This window comes from Phodopus roborovskii, unplaced genomic scaffold (genome assembly GCF_943737965.1).
Source record: "Phodopus roborovskii unplaced genomic scaffold, PHOROB, whole genome shotgun sequence".
Classification (NCBI taxonomy): domain Eukaryota; kingdom Metazoa; phylum Chordata; class Mammalia; order Rodentia; family Cricetidae; genus Phodopus; species Phodopus roborovskii.
The window spans coordinates 6,714,475-6,729,816 of record NW_026125444.1 but is presented as its reverse complement, the minus strand read 5'-3'; the positions used below and the strand labels follow the sequence as shown (position 1 = coordinate 6,729,816).

At 41.7% G+C, this 15,342-nt stretch overlaps 1 protein-coding gene across 3 annotated transcripts in view; it reads left to right on the top strand.

Moving 5' to 3' along the window:
• Cttnbp2 (cortactin binding protein 2) overlaps nt 1–15,342 on the top strand; it is a 142,188-nt gene that overhangs the window by 84,204 nt on the left and 42,642 nt on the right. For all 3 annotated transcript variants that reach the window (XM_051175729.1, XM_051175728.1, XM_051175730.1), the window contains 2 exons: nt 2,661–2,912; nt 12,581–12,698. In XM_051175729.1, the coding sequence (XP_051031686.1) occupies nt 2,661–2,912; nt 12,581–12,698 (370 nt within the window). The remainder of the gene's footprint in view (nt 1–2,660; nt 2,913–12,580; nt 12,699–15,342) is intronic.

Below are 15,342 nucleotides of genomic sequence, written 5' to 3'. Positions count from 1 at the left end.
GTCATTCAAATCTTAGGCTAGAAATAACAACAACAACAAAAAAGAGATAATAGTGCTATTAGTGTTTCAGAATTAGAGACAGTGAAAGTATAAGTTTTATTTATTGACTTGACAGATTTGGATGACCCCTCCAAGGAAAGCATCACCCTACATGTGGAGTTGGGGGGAAATGGGATGGGAGGGTGGTCGGGGGTGTGGGAGGGTGGAAGAGAGGGAGGGACAGAGAGGGAACTAGGATCAATATGTAAAATAAGAAAAATTAAAAGAAAGTTTTATTCATTGAATAAATACTATTCTTAGACCTTTGATGTTATTACATAATTTCACTGACAAGAACCAATCATTAATTACCAATATAAGCAAAGATAATAATGCAGGTATGTCTGAATCACTTACATGCCCAGTTCCCATAGAGTCCAGAAGAAATCCATAGACCCCATGGAATTAGAGTTACAGTGGTTGTAAGGGGCTGTGTGGGTTCTGGGTATCAACCCAGGTCCCCTAAAATAGTCAGTGCTCTTAGCCATGGAACTATCTCTCCAGATCCTGTTTTTCTTTTCAGTCTGAAAAAAAGTAGTTAAGTTTCACATTTTCTTGTCATTTTATGTATTTCATCCAAAAAAATATGTGATATATATCTATATACATACATATATATACATATACTTATACATATATACATATACATACATACACACACACACACACATATATATATATATATATATATATATATATAACAAAATCCTACCTTATTGATGAAAGAGAAATGAATTTTGCATCATCAAGCTGAGTAAGAAGTGTAACAGGGAAGGTTAAACCCCATCCTGTTGAGAACAGAGATCCATGCCCCCTAGTTAGATTTGTTGGTCAGAACAGGATCTTTGTAAACACAGAAGTGCACAGTATAATTCATAGATGGTCTTGTCGGGAATAATGATGTCTTATGTTTGCCTTTTAATATTAAGGTACCAAGAGAAAGTGGATTATGGAAAGGTTTTTGTCTGGTCTTGCTTCCTAGAAGGCCTGTTTGGACTCTATTAATTAGGAAGGTGATCAGCACTGACTCTCTCTGGCCTACATAAGGTTGCTGTCCTAACACTGCAGAAGAAAGCAGGGACCAGCTTTCCCTGACTGGAATGCAGACTATGCCCTGCTCTAGTTACTAGCTGTGTTGTCCTGCCGGAGTCAAGGAAACTTTCCTGGCATGAGAGTCAGAAACAGAAAAGGGCCCTCAAGGGTCAGCTTTGGGAAAGGATCACAATACTTAGTGTACATTGAGATGATTCCCACTTACTGGCTAATTTTCTTAGCTTCTACAACATTAGTTTATAAAAAAAATTGTGCTATGGTGGTATAGGCTTATTGCACTCGGCAGTCAGAGGCAATGGATCAGCTTTTAGGCCAGCAAGGGCTGTATAGTGAGACCCTTTCTCAAAATACACATTAAAAAACAAACAAACAAACAAAAAACAGAAAGCATTGTAGCTCATTGAAATATATTTAATATAACAATATGGAATTCTTTTCTATTTTTTTTTTAATGTGTAGCCCAGGGTGGCCTCGAAATTGTGATCCTCCTGCCTCCACCTCCTTCAGCAAATCCTTCCAGTGTGTGCCACCATAACTGACCAGTATGGAATTCTATATGAAAATGATGTTAAAGCTATATTGTAAAGGTAGAAAAAAAATAATAAAGCCCCAAGACAAGTCAATCTTTGACAAAAATCTCTAAAGACAGACAAGAATTCCTGTGCAGTGAGTGGGCGGACCCAGCTGTGTCAGGATGGCAGGCGAGCAGAACCTCACCTTAGAACAGTGCTCCCTCCTCAGGTTTAAATGTGTCCCATTCACTCGTGGGCATGCTTTACAGGTTGGTGGGCATTCCCCCACTAGGGTCCCCACAGATTCGCTTGTCTGGAAAGAGGCTTGGGGGGGTCTGCATTTTTAACAAGAGTCCCAGATGGTACTGAGGCTGCGCCCTGAGTACACTCAAAGCCAGCTAAGTGGGAGGTGGGGGGGGGGGTCAGCACAATTCATTCTAGAACAATGGATTTTTAGGTGCAATGTTTTTTAAGGCAGTATGGACGTCCAGAGAAATGATCAATCTGTTTGTTTTTTCCTGCATTCCTACTTTTTCCCTGTTACCTAGAATCTTTCCTTCTGGAATAGTTGGCATAAAAATGTTTAGATCATTCAAGTCAGGTCACTGGCCTTGAAGTAAGACTCATTACAGTAGTGTTCATCAGTGTGTTACTAATTTACTAACACCACTATTATTGAATATAATTTAAAAAAAAACTCATTAGGATAAAGTTCACTCCATTTTTAATACTGCATTGAGATTCTGGTTGGCCAAGCATAATACTCAGGAGACCAGGCAGTACCTGCTCATTCCAATGGTGACTATTAAGTGATTCCAATGGTGACTATTAAGTGGAAATGGTGATTTAACAGCAAACATGAATCACAGTTATGGAAAACAGTGTCACCAGGAAAAGTCAGAGAGCTTAAGTTCATCAGGAGTATTCAGGGGTGAACTACCTCCTTTCTTTGGTACAGTGATTCATGACCAAGAGCATTTAGAGGTGAACTTTAAAACAACACTGTTCTCACTAATGTTGTTATCAACACTCTCCCCCTGGTCATTTTATTTTCAGGATGGCTGGACACCAATTCACGCAGCTGTGGACACTGGTAATGTGGACAGCCTTAAGCTCCTAATGTACCATAGAGTGCCAGCTCATGGACACTCTTTGAGTGCAGAAGAGCCCAAGTCAGGCTTGTTCTCCTCGAATGGGGAAGAGAGCCCCACAGGTACATCCAAGCCTGTGGTTCCTGCAGATCTCATTAACCACGCTGACAAAGAAGGTTGGACTGCTGCCCATATCGCTGCTTCCAAAGGTTTCAAGGTGTGTCTGCTAGCAGCTGGCCTCATCACCCAGTTGTAAATTTGATGAGTGGCGTAGTCATCTGCAATTGATCTGGTGTGTTTAGACTGAGTAATTGGAAACGGAGTAATTATCATTGCAGAAGATGATGAGTTGCTGCTGGTACAAATTGACATTCATTCCTGTCCAGCAGATGTTTTTCATTAAAAAAAAAAATCTCTTATTTGGAGTCTTTCAACAAGAAACACAAGAGTAATTTCAAATGCTTTATTTCATCTATGTTAGAAAGGAAAGATTAGTATTACTGTAACTCACAGGTAGTTTACAACAAAGGCCACATGCTAGTTAAAGAACTGGTTTCTAGAGGGAGTCTCAGGTTGTAGGCTATTTTCTTGTGCTCTTCCTATTGGTCACAGTAGGTTTTACCAATAATAAGGTATTAGAACACTCTGGAGTGCAGAGCACTATGCATACTAATAGCTGAAGAAACAATTGGCTCTTAGACCAGTGGCAAGGGTACAAGTCACAAATGTAAGATAGGGAGACAAAAGCGAGCACAAAGTGATGAACAGGCGTCAGATCAGCCCCTCAATCAGTGATGTGGAAAAACAGAGATTGTGCACTTCAAAGAGTTGGGATTTAAGAATATTCACTTCAGGGACTGTTCATTCTAAAGGAGGTAGAAATCATGTGGGGTCCTGTAGACCTTTGGGGAGAATGATTCAGGTAAAATGAGATATAGACTAGACATAGAAGCAGTGGCTAGCAGTCTCAGCTGAGCTAAGGTCCAATAGAAATAAAGTGACACTAGAAGTGTCATTGTTGGCTTTGGTAACATTTAATAAGGGGCTTGACCTGAAATTACCGGTGAATAAACAGCCAGGCTTTAGGAAAACAAGATAAGTGGTTTATCCAGTTTGGATTGTTTAATTTAGCAATACTGTTTAGACCATTTGGGAAAGAAGGTGGTGAGAACAATGGTAATAATGAGAATTATTACAGACAGTAATGGTCATGGACGGGGCTGTAGATGGTTTAGTGGGTAAAGTGCTTTTTGCACAAGCATGACGAACCGAACTTTGATAAAGGGTACCTACATGAAAGCTGGCTGTGCCAGCATGCTCTTGCAACTCCAGTACTTCGGTGTGGAAACAGACAGATCCCAGGGACTTTCTGACCAGTCAGTGTAGCCAAAATATTGAATATCATGCTCACAGAGAGATTCTGTCTCAAAAAATAAGTTGGAGAGCAACAAAAGACACCCAAAGTCAATTTTTGACCTACACACACACACACACACACACACACCACACACACACACACACACACACACACACACACACACCACACACACACACAGGCAAGAATGTATGCACATATATGCATATCTGCCTAGTGAATTCTAGTTGGTCTTAATAATACAAACTTAGAGACAGTTAAAGCTGAAGATCAGAGAAGCAAATTGGCCAACTACTAGCCTTACTGCTACCTCAGACCAAAGGGGCCATCTTGGAAATACCAGTAGGGAACTGTTAGAGCTGCTGCAGACACCATGTACATCACAATTTGATTTCTAAAATGAATAGGAAGAGAAAAAAAAAACATGATTTTGTTCAGTGCTTGTTAGCTTCATGGTTTCCCCCTATACTCTCTGACACAAAAGGAATAAAAATTCTGAGAGCTCAGTGTATATGTTTCATTTTAATGGAAGGCACATAGCATAAAAATTTTAGGAGACATTAATGGGAAGGGTAAGTCATTTAAATTTGAAAATGCAGCTACTCAAAGACTGGCAGTTTCAGTGACAAAAGGTTCATGGAAAGGCAGTTTGTTGCTCACAAGCATTTCTTCAACAACAACAACAAAACTCTGTAATGTGAGATGTAGCTGGTAGGAGTGGGTTCTGAATACATTCAGCCCACAGGCACAACACGGGAACAGCAGATCATCTCTGTCCTAAGGTGTTTGCCTATCATACTTTCATACCTCCTTTGCTTGGCCAAAAGAAACCTCCTCCCCTGGGAAGCTAGCCTTCGGGGAATGATGGGGCTGCTACATGGTCACTTTAGTATAAACTCTTCTTAGTCCCAGAGTTTTGATTGATCCCCTCAACCCTACAACAGTAGATGGTGCCTTCATTGTGTAACAGGAAATATGACCTCCTTATCTCAGAGTAGGACTCTTCTGTATCCTCTTATTTTTAAAAGCATAAGATCAATTTTTGATGCAAGATTTTAAGGAATGATTGACAACACACACTGCTAAGCTGTTTAAATAATAGATTTTTGTTGTTGTTGTTTAGCTCTGGAGTGGGCATTTAATCTTCCATTTTGACCTCTTCATTTTATGATTAGGACATCTAAGCCTGAGAGGCTTTAATAGTCATTGGGGATGAAGCCCCGACTTCCTGATTCTGTTATTCTTTTTCACTCTACATTCTTCCTTTCTAGTCAAAGTTATAAAATATATCTGTGTCATTTGACTAAAACAATGTTTCTATTCTATCTAAAATATCTTTCCCAGATTATCCATTTATAATAAATTGTTAAGACCAGTTTTCAGATACAGTAAATCACAGCCATCAGTGGGTAGTAGACTCATTCTACTCCAACCACAACAGGTCCTTAAAAATGATCTCAGTTGGTCACATATGCTTTTCTAGTCTGTATAAAGCTGGTGATGGATGTTGCTCAACAAATGCAGAAACACACCTGCCACATATTTTCTCTCTTACGCAGATCCTAGGTTTTTTATTGATATATGCATGTGTGTGGGTATAGGTTATGCAATTGGAAACACTACTGTCATACCACAGGAAGTCTTCTCCCAGACCAGCTTCTGAATGCTCCACAGAGAAGGTCGGCCCAGAGACAAGCCCTTCTTTGTCTCCCTAGCTTCCTGGAAATAGAAAAACAAACAAACAAAACAATTTCTTTTTGCATATATGTATTATTATTTATATCATGACCTTAGTTTCCCTTCCCTCCCCTCCTCCTAGTAACTCCCCCCACCTGCCCTCTGCCCCTATTCACTCCTCCTCCAGTTCTCTTCAGAAAAGTGCAGACTTTCCATGGATATCAACCAATCATGGAATATCAAGTTACAATAAAACTAGGCACCTCCCCTCATATCAAGGCTGAACAAGGCAACCCTGTATGAGGAAAGGGGTCCTAAAAGCCAGAAAAAAAAGAGTCAAAGATAGACCCTGTTCCCAATGTTAGGAGCCCCACAAGAACACCAAGCTATAAACTGTAACATATATGCAGAGGGGGCCTAGGTCAATCCTATGCAGACTCCCTGGTTATTGGTTCAGTCTTTGTGAGCTCCTCCGAGCCCATGTTAGTTGGTTCTGTGGGTTTCCTTGTGTCCTTGACCTCTCTGGCTATTACAATCCTTCCTCCTCCTCTTCCTCAGGATTGCCTACCTCCAGCTCTGCCTAATGTTTGGCTGTGGGTCTCTCCATCTGATTCTATCACTTGGCTGGATGAGGCCTCTCAGATGATAACTGGGCTAGGTGATAATCTATAAGTATAGCAGAATATCATCAGGAATCATTTCAGTGACTATGTTTTTATGCCAGTCGTGTTTGGTTCTATCCTAAGTTTCTGGGTCATCCAGACTCTGGGTCCTGGCACCCTAGGCAGTGTCGGTGGTAGGCTCCCTATCATGGCGAGGGTTTCAAGCTGAACCACTCAATAGTTGGCCACTCTCACACTTTCTGTGCATGCCACCTTTAACACAGCACACCTTGTAGGCAGGACAAATTGTAGGTCCAAGGTGATGGTGGATGGGTTAGTGTCACAGCCCCTCTGATGGAACTCTTGCCTGGTTACAGGAGGTAGGTTGTTCGGGCCCTGAATTGTGGAGGGGGGAGGGGGAGAGCATCTCAGGGATGAGATAGAAACCTAGTACAATGAAAACTCTCAGGGATCTATGGGGATGGCCCTGGGGAAAACTCCTAGTAAGAATCTCTTAGTAAGGCTCCGTCTCCTGTTGTAAGACTTTTGAGAAGTTGAGGTCCTGCTGAAGAAATGAGATTGTATGTGAGTGTCTCTGTCACTGGTAAAAGCTTATGTTTCCCAGACAAAACTTGTTTATTGATTTATCATTTATTTTTGGGTTTGTTTTTTTTGTTTGTTTGTTTTTTCAAATTTTGTTGGTGGTGTTGGTTTGTTTGAGATATGTATGGTCTCCTTCTGGGCATTGGTGGCTAACACCTTTAATCCCAGCAGTTGGGAGGCAGAGGCAGGCAGATCTCTGTGAGTTCTAAGCCAGCCTGTTTTACAGAGTGAGTTCCAGGACAACCTCCAAAGCAATACAGAGAAACCCTGTCTCCATGAAAACCAAAAACAAAACAAAACAAAGAGATATGATCTCCACTACAATCCAGATTGCTCTAGAATGGCCTGTATAGCTCAGGTTAGCCTTAAACTCCCAGAAATCTGCAAGTTATATCCTCCTACGTGCTGGGGTTACATGCATGGCCACCATGGTGAAGTTCCCAGAGCATTCTCCACTCTGTTGCAGTCTCCTCCTTATTTGTGCATGGGTGAGACCTGTCTAACAGCTAGCTGGTGATATAACCTACCTACTTCACATATCCTTTAATGCTATGTCACCCTCAGAGTAGGGTTTGCTTAATATAATGGTTAAGCCCCTTCTTACTGGCCTCAAACAATAAGCACATGTCACCTTTCCTAGTGTGTGCTGTGTATAACCCACATGACAGACTGACCGCCCCCTGGCTTCACATCTACTGTCCCCAAAGTCGCAAATGGCTTCTTCACATGTCCTGACCCTGTTTGCCTGGAAGATATCTTGGTAGACATTTCTGGATAGGAGTAGAGTGTTTCCAGGGTGCTTCTTCACCTGTCACTCGCTTGGTTTGTGCTTTCCTGTAATTGTTTGCATGTTTCTTCCCACTTTTGTTCTGAGCAGAGACCCTGATGCAGAAGTAGGTTCTTGAACCAACAGGTGAATGAACAGTGTGGTCCTTTTAGAGTGCTGTTTTCCCACTCTCTTCCTTTCTGGTATATTTTTTTTCAATGCATCCATCAGCTTCTGAAACAGAGCTGATGATAGCGTTTCCTTCCTTCCCGCACACAGACCCACGTCTACAGAAGAGCGCCCACGCTGCTTAGCGTGCAGCATTACAGCTGCCCTCTGACAATTTCTGTTTTGACCAATTCACACCTACGTCTACCTACTTGCTTATGCCAGTGTGTCTATCTTAATAGCTTCTGCCTCCCCTGCCTGCAGAGCAGTGGGCACACCCACACCCAAAGGCTGTTCTCAGCACGTAGCTGGACATTTTCTGTGCATTTGTTAACTTTTCTTTCTCTCTCTCTCCTTCTGACCGATTGCAAATTCCATCTCTCTGCCCGGAATTTGATTTCATCTCTAGCACTTTGAACTTGGGGGTTTGTACTCTGTCTCCTTGGCACCGGTTCCTTGCTTTGGAGCTCTCCTTAATAAAATGACAGGGGAGGAGGATGCTCAGCATCTCTTCTCTTTGCTCTCTGTGATCATGAATCCCTACATTTTGCCCTGGGCTCATGGTCAGAACTGAAGATCACATTCTGACATACAGAATGTGAATGACAGATGAAGCCCAAGGCACAGGTCTCTGTGATAACAGATGTGTCCCCATAAGACTTCAGTCTAAACCATCCATCTGGATGCCTGGCTAGGATGCCCTGTTTGTTCAGGCTCTCTTCCACACACTCTCATCACAGCATGTTTCCTCTTCCTTCAGTACCCTCAGTACCTCACAGAAGGTGGGAAAGGAAGATGTTTTTCCCTCCATTTTTCTTTCTTCCTGCTTCTCTGTAAAGCAAAATTTCCCTGCTATCACATCTATACCTTTCTTGCTGTGGTTTAAATGAATGTTTTCCAAAGGCAGTGGAGGCATTAGGAAGTGGGATCCAGTTAGGAATCTTGTAGTCACATAGGACCTTTATTTTGAAGGGGATATTGGGACCCTGACCCTTCCTGTTTCTTTCCTTTGCTTCCCAGTCAACACAAGGTTCCCAGTTTTGTTCTTCTCCGTGCCCCTGCCTTTATCTGCCACCTAATGAAAAACCCACAGCAACACAAGCAACTGACTAAGGTTGGGAATCTCTGAAACAGCCTGCACATAACCTTTTGTCTTTTTAAGTGTTGATGGGTGTTTTTTAAAGTAATGTATCTTGCCAGCCCTTTCTTCTTCATACTTTTTCCCATATGTAACAGAAGAAATTTTCTGTATATGTGCATTGTGTGTGTTCATGTGTGTGAGTATGGATCCATACATGTCATTTATGCACGTAGGCAGCAAAGGACAACTTCAGGTGTTGTGCCTAGCTTTCTACCTTCTTAGAGATACTCTCTTATTAATCACTACCTACACTACTGACTGAGATTCCAGTGAGTACCTGGCTCTGCCTCTGCTCTTGCTATACGAATGCTGGAATGCAAACTTTCATATCCAGCTTTACATGGTTCTTAGAGATGTAAACTCAGGTACTCACACTTACTAGGCAAGCCCTTTTTTCCTGAGCTATTTCCCAGTCCCATATGAAACTCTTCATGGCACTTTACCCTTCTCCACGATATATGGAACTGGTCCCTTAATTATCCTCGGAACCTGTGGCCTTAACATAGTGGCCAGGGATAGCACTTTACATATGCATGTTTTAGTATCATGTCAGTCTTGTACCACATAACAGTATTTCAGTCCTTGGTTCATAAGATACATGATAATGATGGCAGTAAGATTATACTTCCTAGTGACATTCAGCCATCTCAGTATATGGAAATGCAGTCTATGATGTTTATGCAGCATCCTCCTCTAGTTTGTGTTTCCCATGAAGTCTGCACAGTACCATAGGGCTGGATTTGGGGCAGTCTTTGAATGCCTTTATCCTTGTGAACACACCTTCCATGCTCCCTTCAAGAAAAAGGTAGTACTTGTCACATTAGGTCCCACTGCCCTACCTATTTCAAATAACAACTAGAAGCAACCCACTTTGAAGGTCAGGAATCAAAGAATCTTAAATTGAGAGACTTGCAGATCTGTGTTATATCTTTCTATATTAAAAAAATAATTTAAAATTACAGTGCCTAAACTATCTTTAGACTAATATTTGCCATGTTAACTGATACCTTATCAGTTAACTCACTAGGACATTTTCTAATTGGCAATGACTTGGTTGTAATAAATTGCAGCTGCTGGTAAACACTGGGAGTTTAGTTCATTCCAAGCATTAGAGAACTCTGCAGCTTTTGTGTAAGTCACATGGCAGTCCTATGAGAGACATTATTTGAAGCACATAGAAAAAAAATGAAGCAGGAATGTTATAAAGACACACGCCATATTTTTACATATGACTGTCTCCATTAGCATGATTTGAATCCAGGCCTGCTTCAATTTTTACTGTCTTTGGCAGAGGTACTAATGAAAGAATAATTGTAGCTTTTAAAAATCCTGTTGTGATCCTGAAATTTGCAAACCTTTCTTCCCATATTGTATTCTATTGAAGCCTATTTGAGTACCGTGTCAGCTCCTGTTATCCAAGTTCTTTATCGGCTATCCTGTTCACTTAATTGGTGTCATAGTAGTTTCAGAAATAACCACTTGATAACTAGTTTATAAAATAGGTGTTGCTTTCAGTTAATTCTTTAGCTTAGTGATTTTCTAAGTCTGAGCCATAGACCACAGACCTTTGATGATATAGCCCCTCCGACCTAAGCAAAAGCCAGCAGAGAGAAACAGATATTTCCAGTGTGTTTCTTTGAAGTAGATTTTCAACCTCCAGTTAGTAGGTCGAGTCTTGCATCCCATGCATACTCAAAATAGCCCTCTAAATCACCTGTGCCCTCAGATCAGCAAGGCTTCTGGTCACATTTCATTTTAATTGGTAGTTCCAACTTCCCTTTTGCTTTTCTTTATGGTTCCTAGAAATTCCCTGAATTCATGAACTCATATTGTATTGTATTTAAAAGTAAAATTTGGAGGCAATAGGAAGCAGCTGGAACTCACACATGCTTCTCCTGGGAGTGTGAGTTGATACAGCCACTGTGAAAAGTGCTTGCACTGTGTCCTAATACATCACAGACCCTTGCCTGCTCTGCATCAGTCCTGGGCTAGTGCACATACCTGCATCTGTGCACCACAAGACACACCCTAGAAAGTTCATAGGAGAACCCAAATGTGCATCAACAGAGAATGAGTGAGTAATTTGTGGCATGCTTACGTTCAGAAATACCATAGTGTGGTATCGTTTAACTCAAATTCAATTATGACTAATAACACGTGGTTGAATATTAGATGTTATAGTGAGTAAAGAAGCTAATGTAAAAATGTACCTGCCATATGCTTCCATTTTTGCAGAGTATAGAGATAAACTGGAGCAATCACTAATGTTGAAAATCAGAAAATAGCTATGGAGGTGGAGGCTGGTACAGGTTGGCAGCAAAAGGTTCCTTTCAAATGAGGCTCACTCTTCAGTCATGTTCCCATGGTGTATAGCAGTGTGTTCTTCAAGGGGATATTATACTGCAAGTAGACTATCGTAAAGAAAAAAAATTAAGTTCTGCACCAAGAGTAGAGGAGGCTTCACTGAACGTCTGCTTGACTATGCTGCAGAGTGCCCAGGTGCACACCGCCTGGCTGTCTATGAAATCCTAAGGTAGGGAGTGGGGGTGGGTGGAGACATTTGCTGGCATCTGCAGGCCCCAAGAGTTCCATCCTCAATGACTGCAGAAGGAACAGAAAGAAAGATTTCACAGGTACAGATATTTCAGATCCAGCAACTCAAATATACAGGTTTATCCCAGGTAGATCTAAGTGTGTGTGTGTGTGTGTTTGTGTGTGTGTATGTGTGTGTGTGTGTGTCTATATATATATATATAGAGAGAGAGAGAGAGAGATGATATATAGATATAGAGATAGATAGAGATAGAGATAGAGATAGAGATAGATAGAGATATATCTGCCTGCTTGTCTTTGAGGGGAATACTAGGGAGGACAATGCCTAGTTTGGCATCCAATACCTTTTATTGTTCCTGGCCTATTTAGTGTTCTCATTATTCTTGTAAAAAATAATAATAACTTAACCAGGAGTCAACAAAAAACAGCCAATTGAAGCAAAAATCTTTGTGGTTTGTAGGTTTGTATTGCCGCGTTAACATGAAAGGAATATAGTCTGCTGAAGTCCTTTCATTCTTTAGTTCGCTCTGTAAAACAACTGGTCAGTGTGTGTGTGCACGCGCATGCGCACGCAAATATATATGTGGAGGTCAGGGTAGCTTTTGGGACTTGGTTCTCTACCTCCACCATTTAAGTCTCGAGAATAGAACTCATGTTTTCAGGCTTGGCAACTGATGCTTCAACTGACGGAGCCATCTTCACTCCCATTTTTTCCCTGTTTGTTTTTCTCCTCTTCTTTTCTCTCTGTATAGCTAAGGATGGATTGTGCCATGATAGGTAAGGGTAAGACCGTATCAAGCCATATATATCCCAGGCAGGCCCCAAACTCCTAATGTTCCTGCCTTCACCTCCGAGGTATGGGGATGTGCCACCGTGCCCAGCCTCCAACTACAAATTCTTGATCGGCTAGCCACAGGCAACTAACTGGCTTATTTTCTTGGGTTTTGCACTCAAGTTTGTTGATTTGGGCATGGATATAATAGTGCTCTTGTTTTTACAGAATTGCCTAGAAATCTTGTGTAGGCATGGAGGGCTAGAGCCGGAAAGGAGAGACAAGTGCAATCGGACTGTGCATGATGTTGCCACTGATGACTGCAAGCATTTGCTGGAGAATCTGCGTGAGTGATGTTCCAGCCTGTTCACCCTTCTACAGCACTGGGGCCTCGGGAGCACTGGGAAAGATAATCAGTGCAGCCCTCGTGGACTCACCCTCTTTATTTCTTTTGAGGCTTAGTTATCGCAAAAATACTTCTGGATATGTCATCACCTTTCCCCCAAGTGAAAAGAGTTTGCAGAACTCCTTTGCCACACAAATAGTGTTAGCTCTTTCATAGATTTTACAGACCAGCCCAAGAGAACAATCTAAATGATTGCCCTACCCCCACCCCCCACCTTTCTCCGGAGACATTAGACTGCCAGGTGAGAAATCCCTGCTGGTTTCTATGCATCGCTGATTCTATGAGCCTGGCAAGAGGGTTGCCTCCCATCTCTTGGTTACCTACCAATCCTTGCAGATAATTGATGATCTCATGGGGCCCCTTCAGCTCTACAAGAACATACTCCTGAGTATATTTTATGGAAAATTCCCATGTAGGCTTATGAATATGGTATGCCAGATCACAGAAAATATTATAATATGTCAAATACTTCTCCATTCAGCCATCAAACCAATCTTTCCAATAATTACTCTTTAGGATAAGCAAAAATTTAAAATCCAAAATAATGCTTTAACCTCTAATTTTACACTAAGATATGGATCCATTCCCTCCCTTGCTTCCTCGCTCTTCCTGTCCCTTCTTCCATCCCTCCCTCTCTCCCTTCTTTCTTTTCTTCTTTCACTCCAGACCATCTCTCTGTAGCATTCCCTCACCTGAAACTCAGTATGTATACCAGACTGTCTTTAAATTCAGTGATCCTCCTGCCTCAACCGACAGAGTAGTAATAGATGTGAACCACCAGAGCTATGTTAGACATGTATCCCAGATCCACCCCCTACTCCTTAACCCCTCTCCCAACTTAATGACCTGCAGGGAATAATTTGTGCTGCCCATATATGCATGGGCATGTGACATCACTGGACCATTTTGACCTACCAAAGACCAACCACATCCTTAAATAAAACGGACTTCCCTTCCTAGAGCAATGTTCAACTGGCCAAAGCTCCTCAGCTAGGGGGAGGTGCCCATAAGCCCCTCCTCCATGGATGGCAGACTGTTGGCTGGCTTGCTCTTATGCAGGTCTTACCTAGGCAACCACAGTGACCGTGAATTCATGAGTGTAAAGTCCTGTCAAGTCCAGAAGGCTATTTTGCCTTGGTCCTCTTTGGCCTCTGGATCTTACATTTCCCCTCCTTATTCCATGATGTTTCCTGGGCTCTGGAAAGGAATGTGACAAAAAAAATGCCCCATTTATGACAAAGCACTCAACAGAGAATAGTTTTTTTTTTTTTTTTAACTTAGACTAGTAGTGAGTTCTGCATTTACTGGTGCTGACCTATGCATAAAGAAAATTCTCCACTGTGGTTTGAGATACACACTAACTTGTAAGTATAGAGATAAAAATTTCAAGGCCCATTTAGCAAAATAATAGGTTCACTCTTGGAGACTATGAGTTTCTTAAGGATTCTTGGTCAGATTTACAGCACCAGCCATGTATTTTCTCCCATGGAATAGGTTTCATATCACAAAGTAATTTGATACCAGAGTTCCTCAGCTAGAGGTAGGTGCTTGTGAACCCTTTCTCCATAGTGCAAGTCTTAATTAACCATGTGACTGAATCCACTAGTACACTCAAATCATACATTGCCTCTATTGTACTCAATAAGCCTACCTTCTCAGTTTGGTGATTATTGTAGCTAGCAGATTTCAGAAGAGAGTCTATATTAGGAATTATCTAGATCGAGTTGAGCTATGTGCATGCCTATGGGGGATTCTCTTAGCTGTTAATTGATCTAAGATGGCCCAGCCCACTGTGGGCAGCATTATTACCTAAGCAGAAGGTCCTGAACAATATACGAAAATTCTAGCTAGTACAAAGAAGAGAGCAAGCAAGGATCCATGCGTTTGTTTGTTTGTTTTTTGTTTGTTTGTTTATTTTTGCTCTTGACTCTGAATGTTAGCGTGTGGGTTTCTGCCTGGATTTAGCAGAAATGAAGAACTGCAATAGGAATTGTAAACCAGAAAACCCTTTCCTCTCATGTTGTCACAGCAACAGAAATGCAACAGACACTCATCCCAAGAACTTATTCTGGGCAGAGAGTAACAGGTGATGTGAATTTTAGCCTTCACCAGCTACTTGGTTGGGAATAGATTGTAAAACGTCATGTACAAAATCAAGGGCAGCTGTGAAAACATAAATCTTCCAGGAGAATGGGAAAAATGGTGGGCCACATTGAGGATTGTAGCAGATGGTACGTGAGAAAGAGCATAGGTTCCAAAGATACAGAAGGAAGGGGCAGAACTCCACGTTGAACACAATGTAGAGTACAAAAGAAGGAAATTGTGGCTCATTTCAAGGGATCTGCCTGAGCAACTGCCAGGATGTGGTTGTCACCACCCAGGGGAAGCTGTCAAGGCTGAAACAGGCTTAGCTAATAAAGGCCAGGAGTTGTTTGGATGCATGCAGTTGAGCTATCTGTGTCATGTCAGCAGAACTCTCAGGAAAAGCGGGTATTGGATATGTAAGTTTGACAGTCAGCAATTTGTCAGAAACATTTAAAGTTACCAGACAGAGATGAGGGGAGGTCACTGCAGGAATGACACT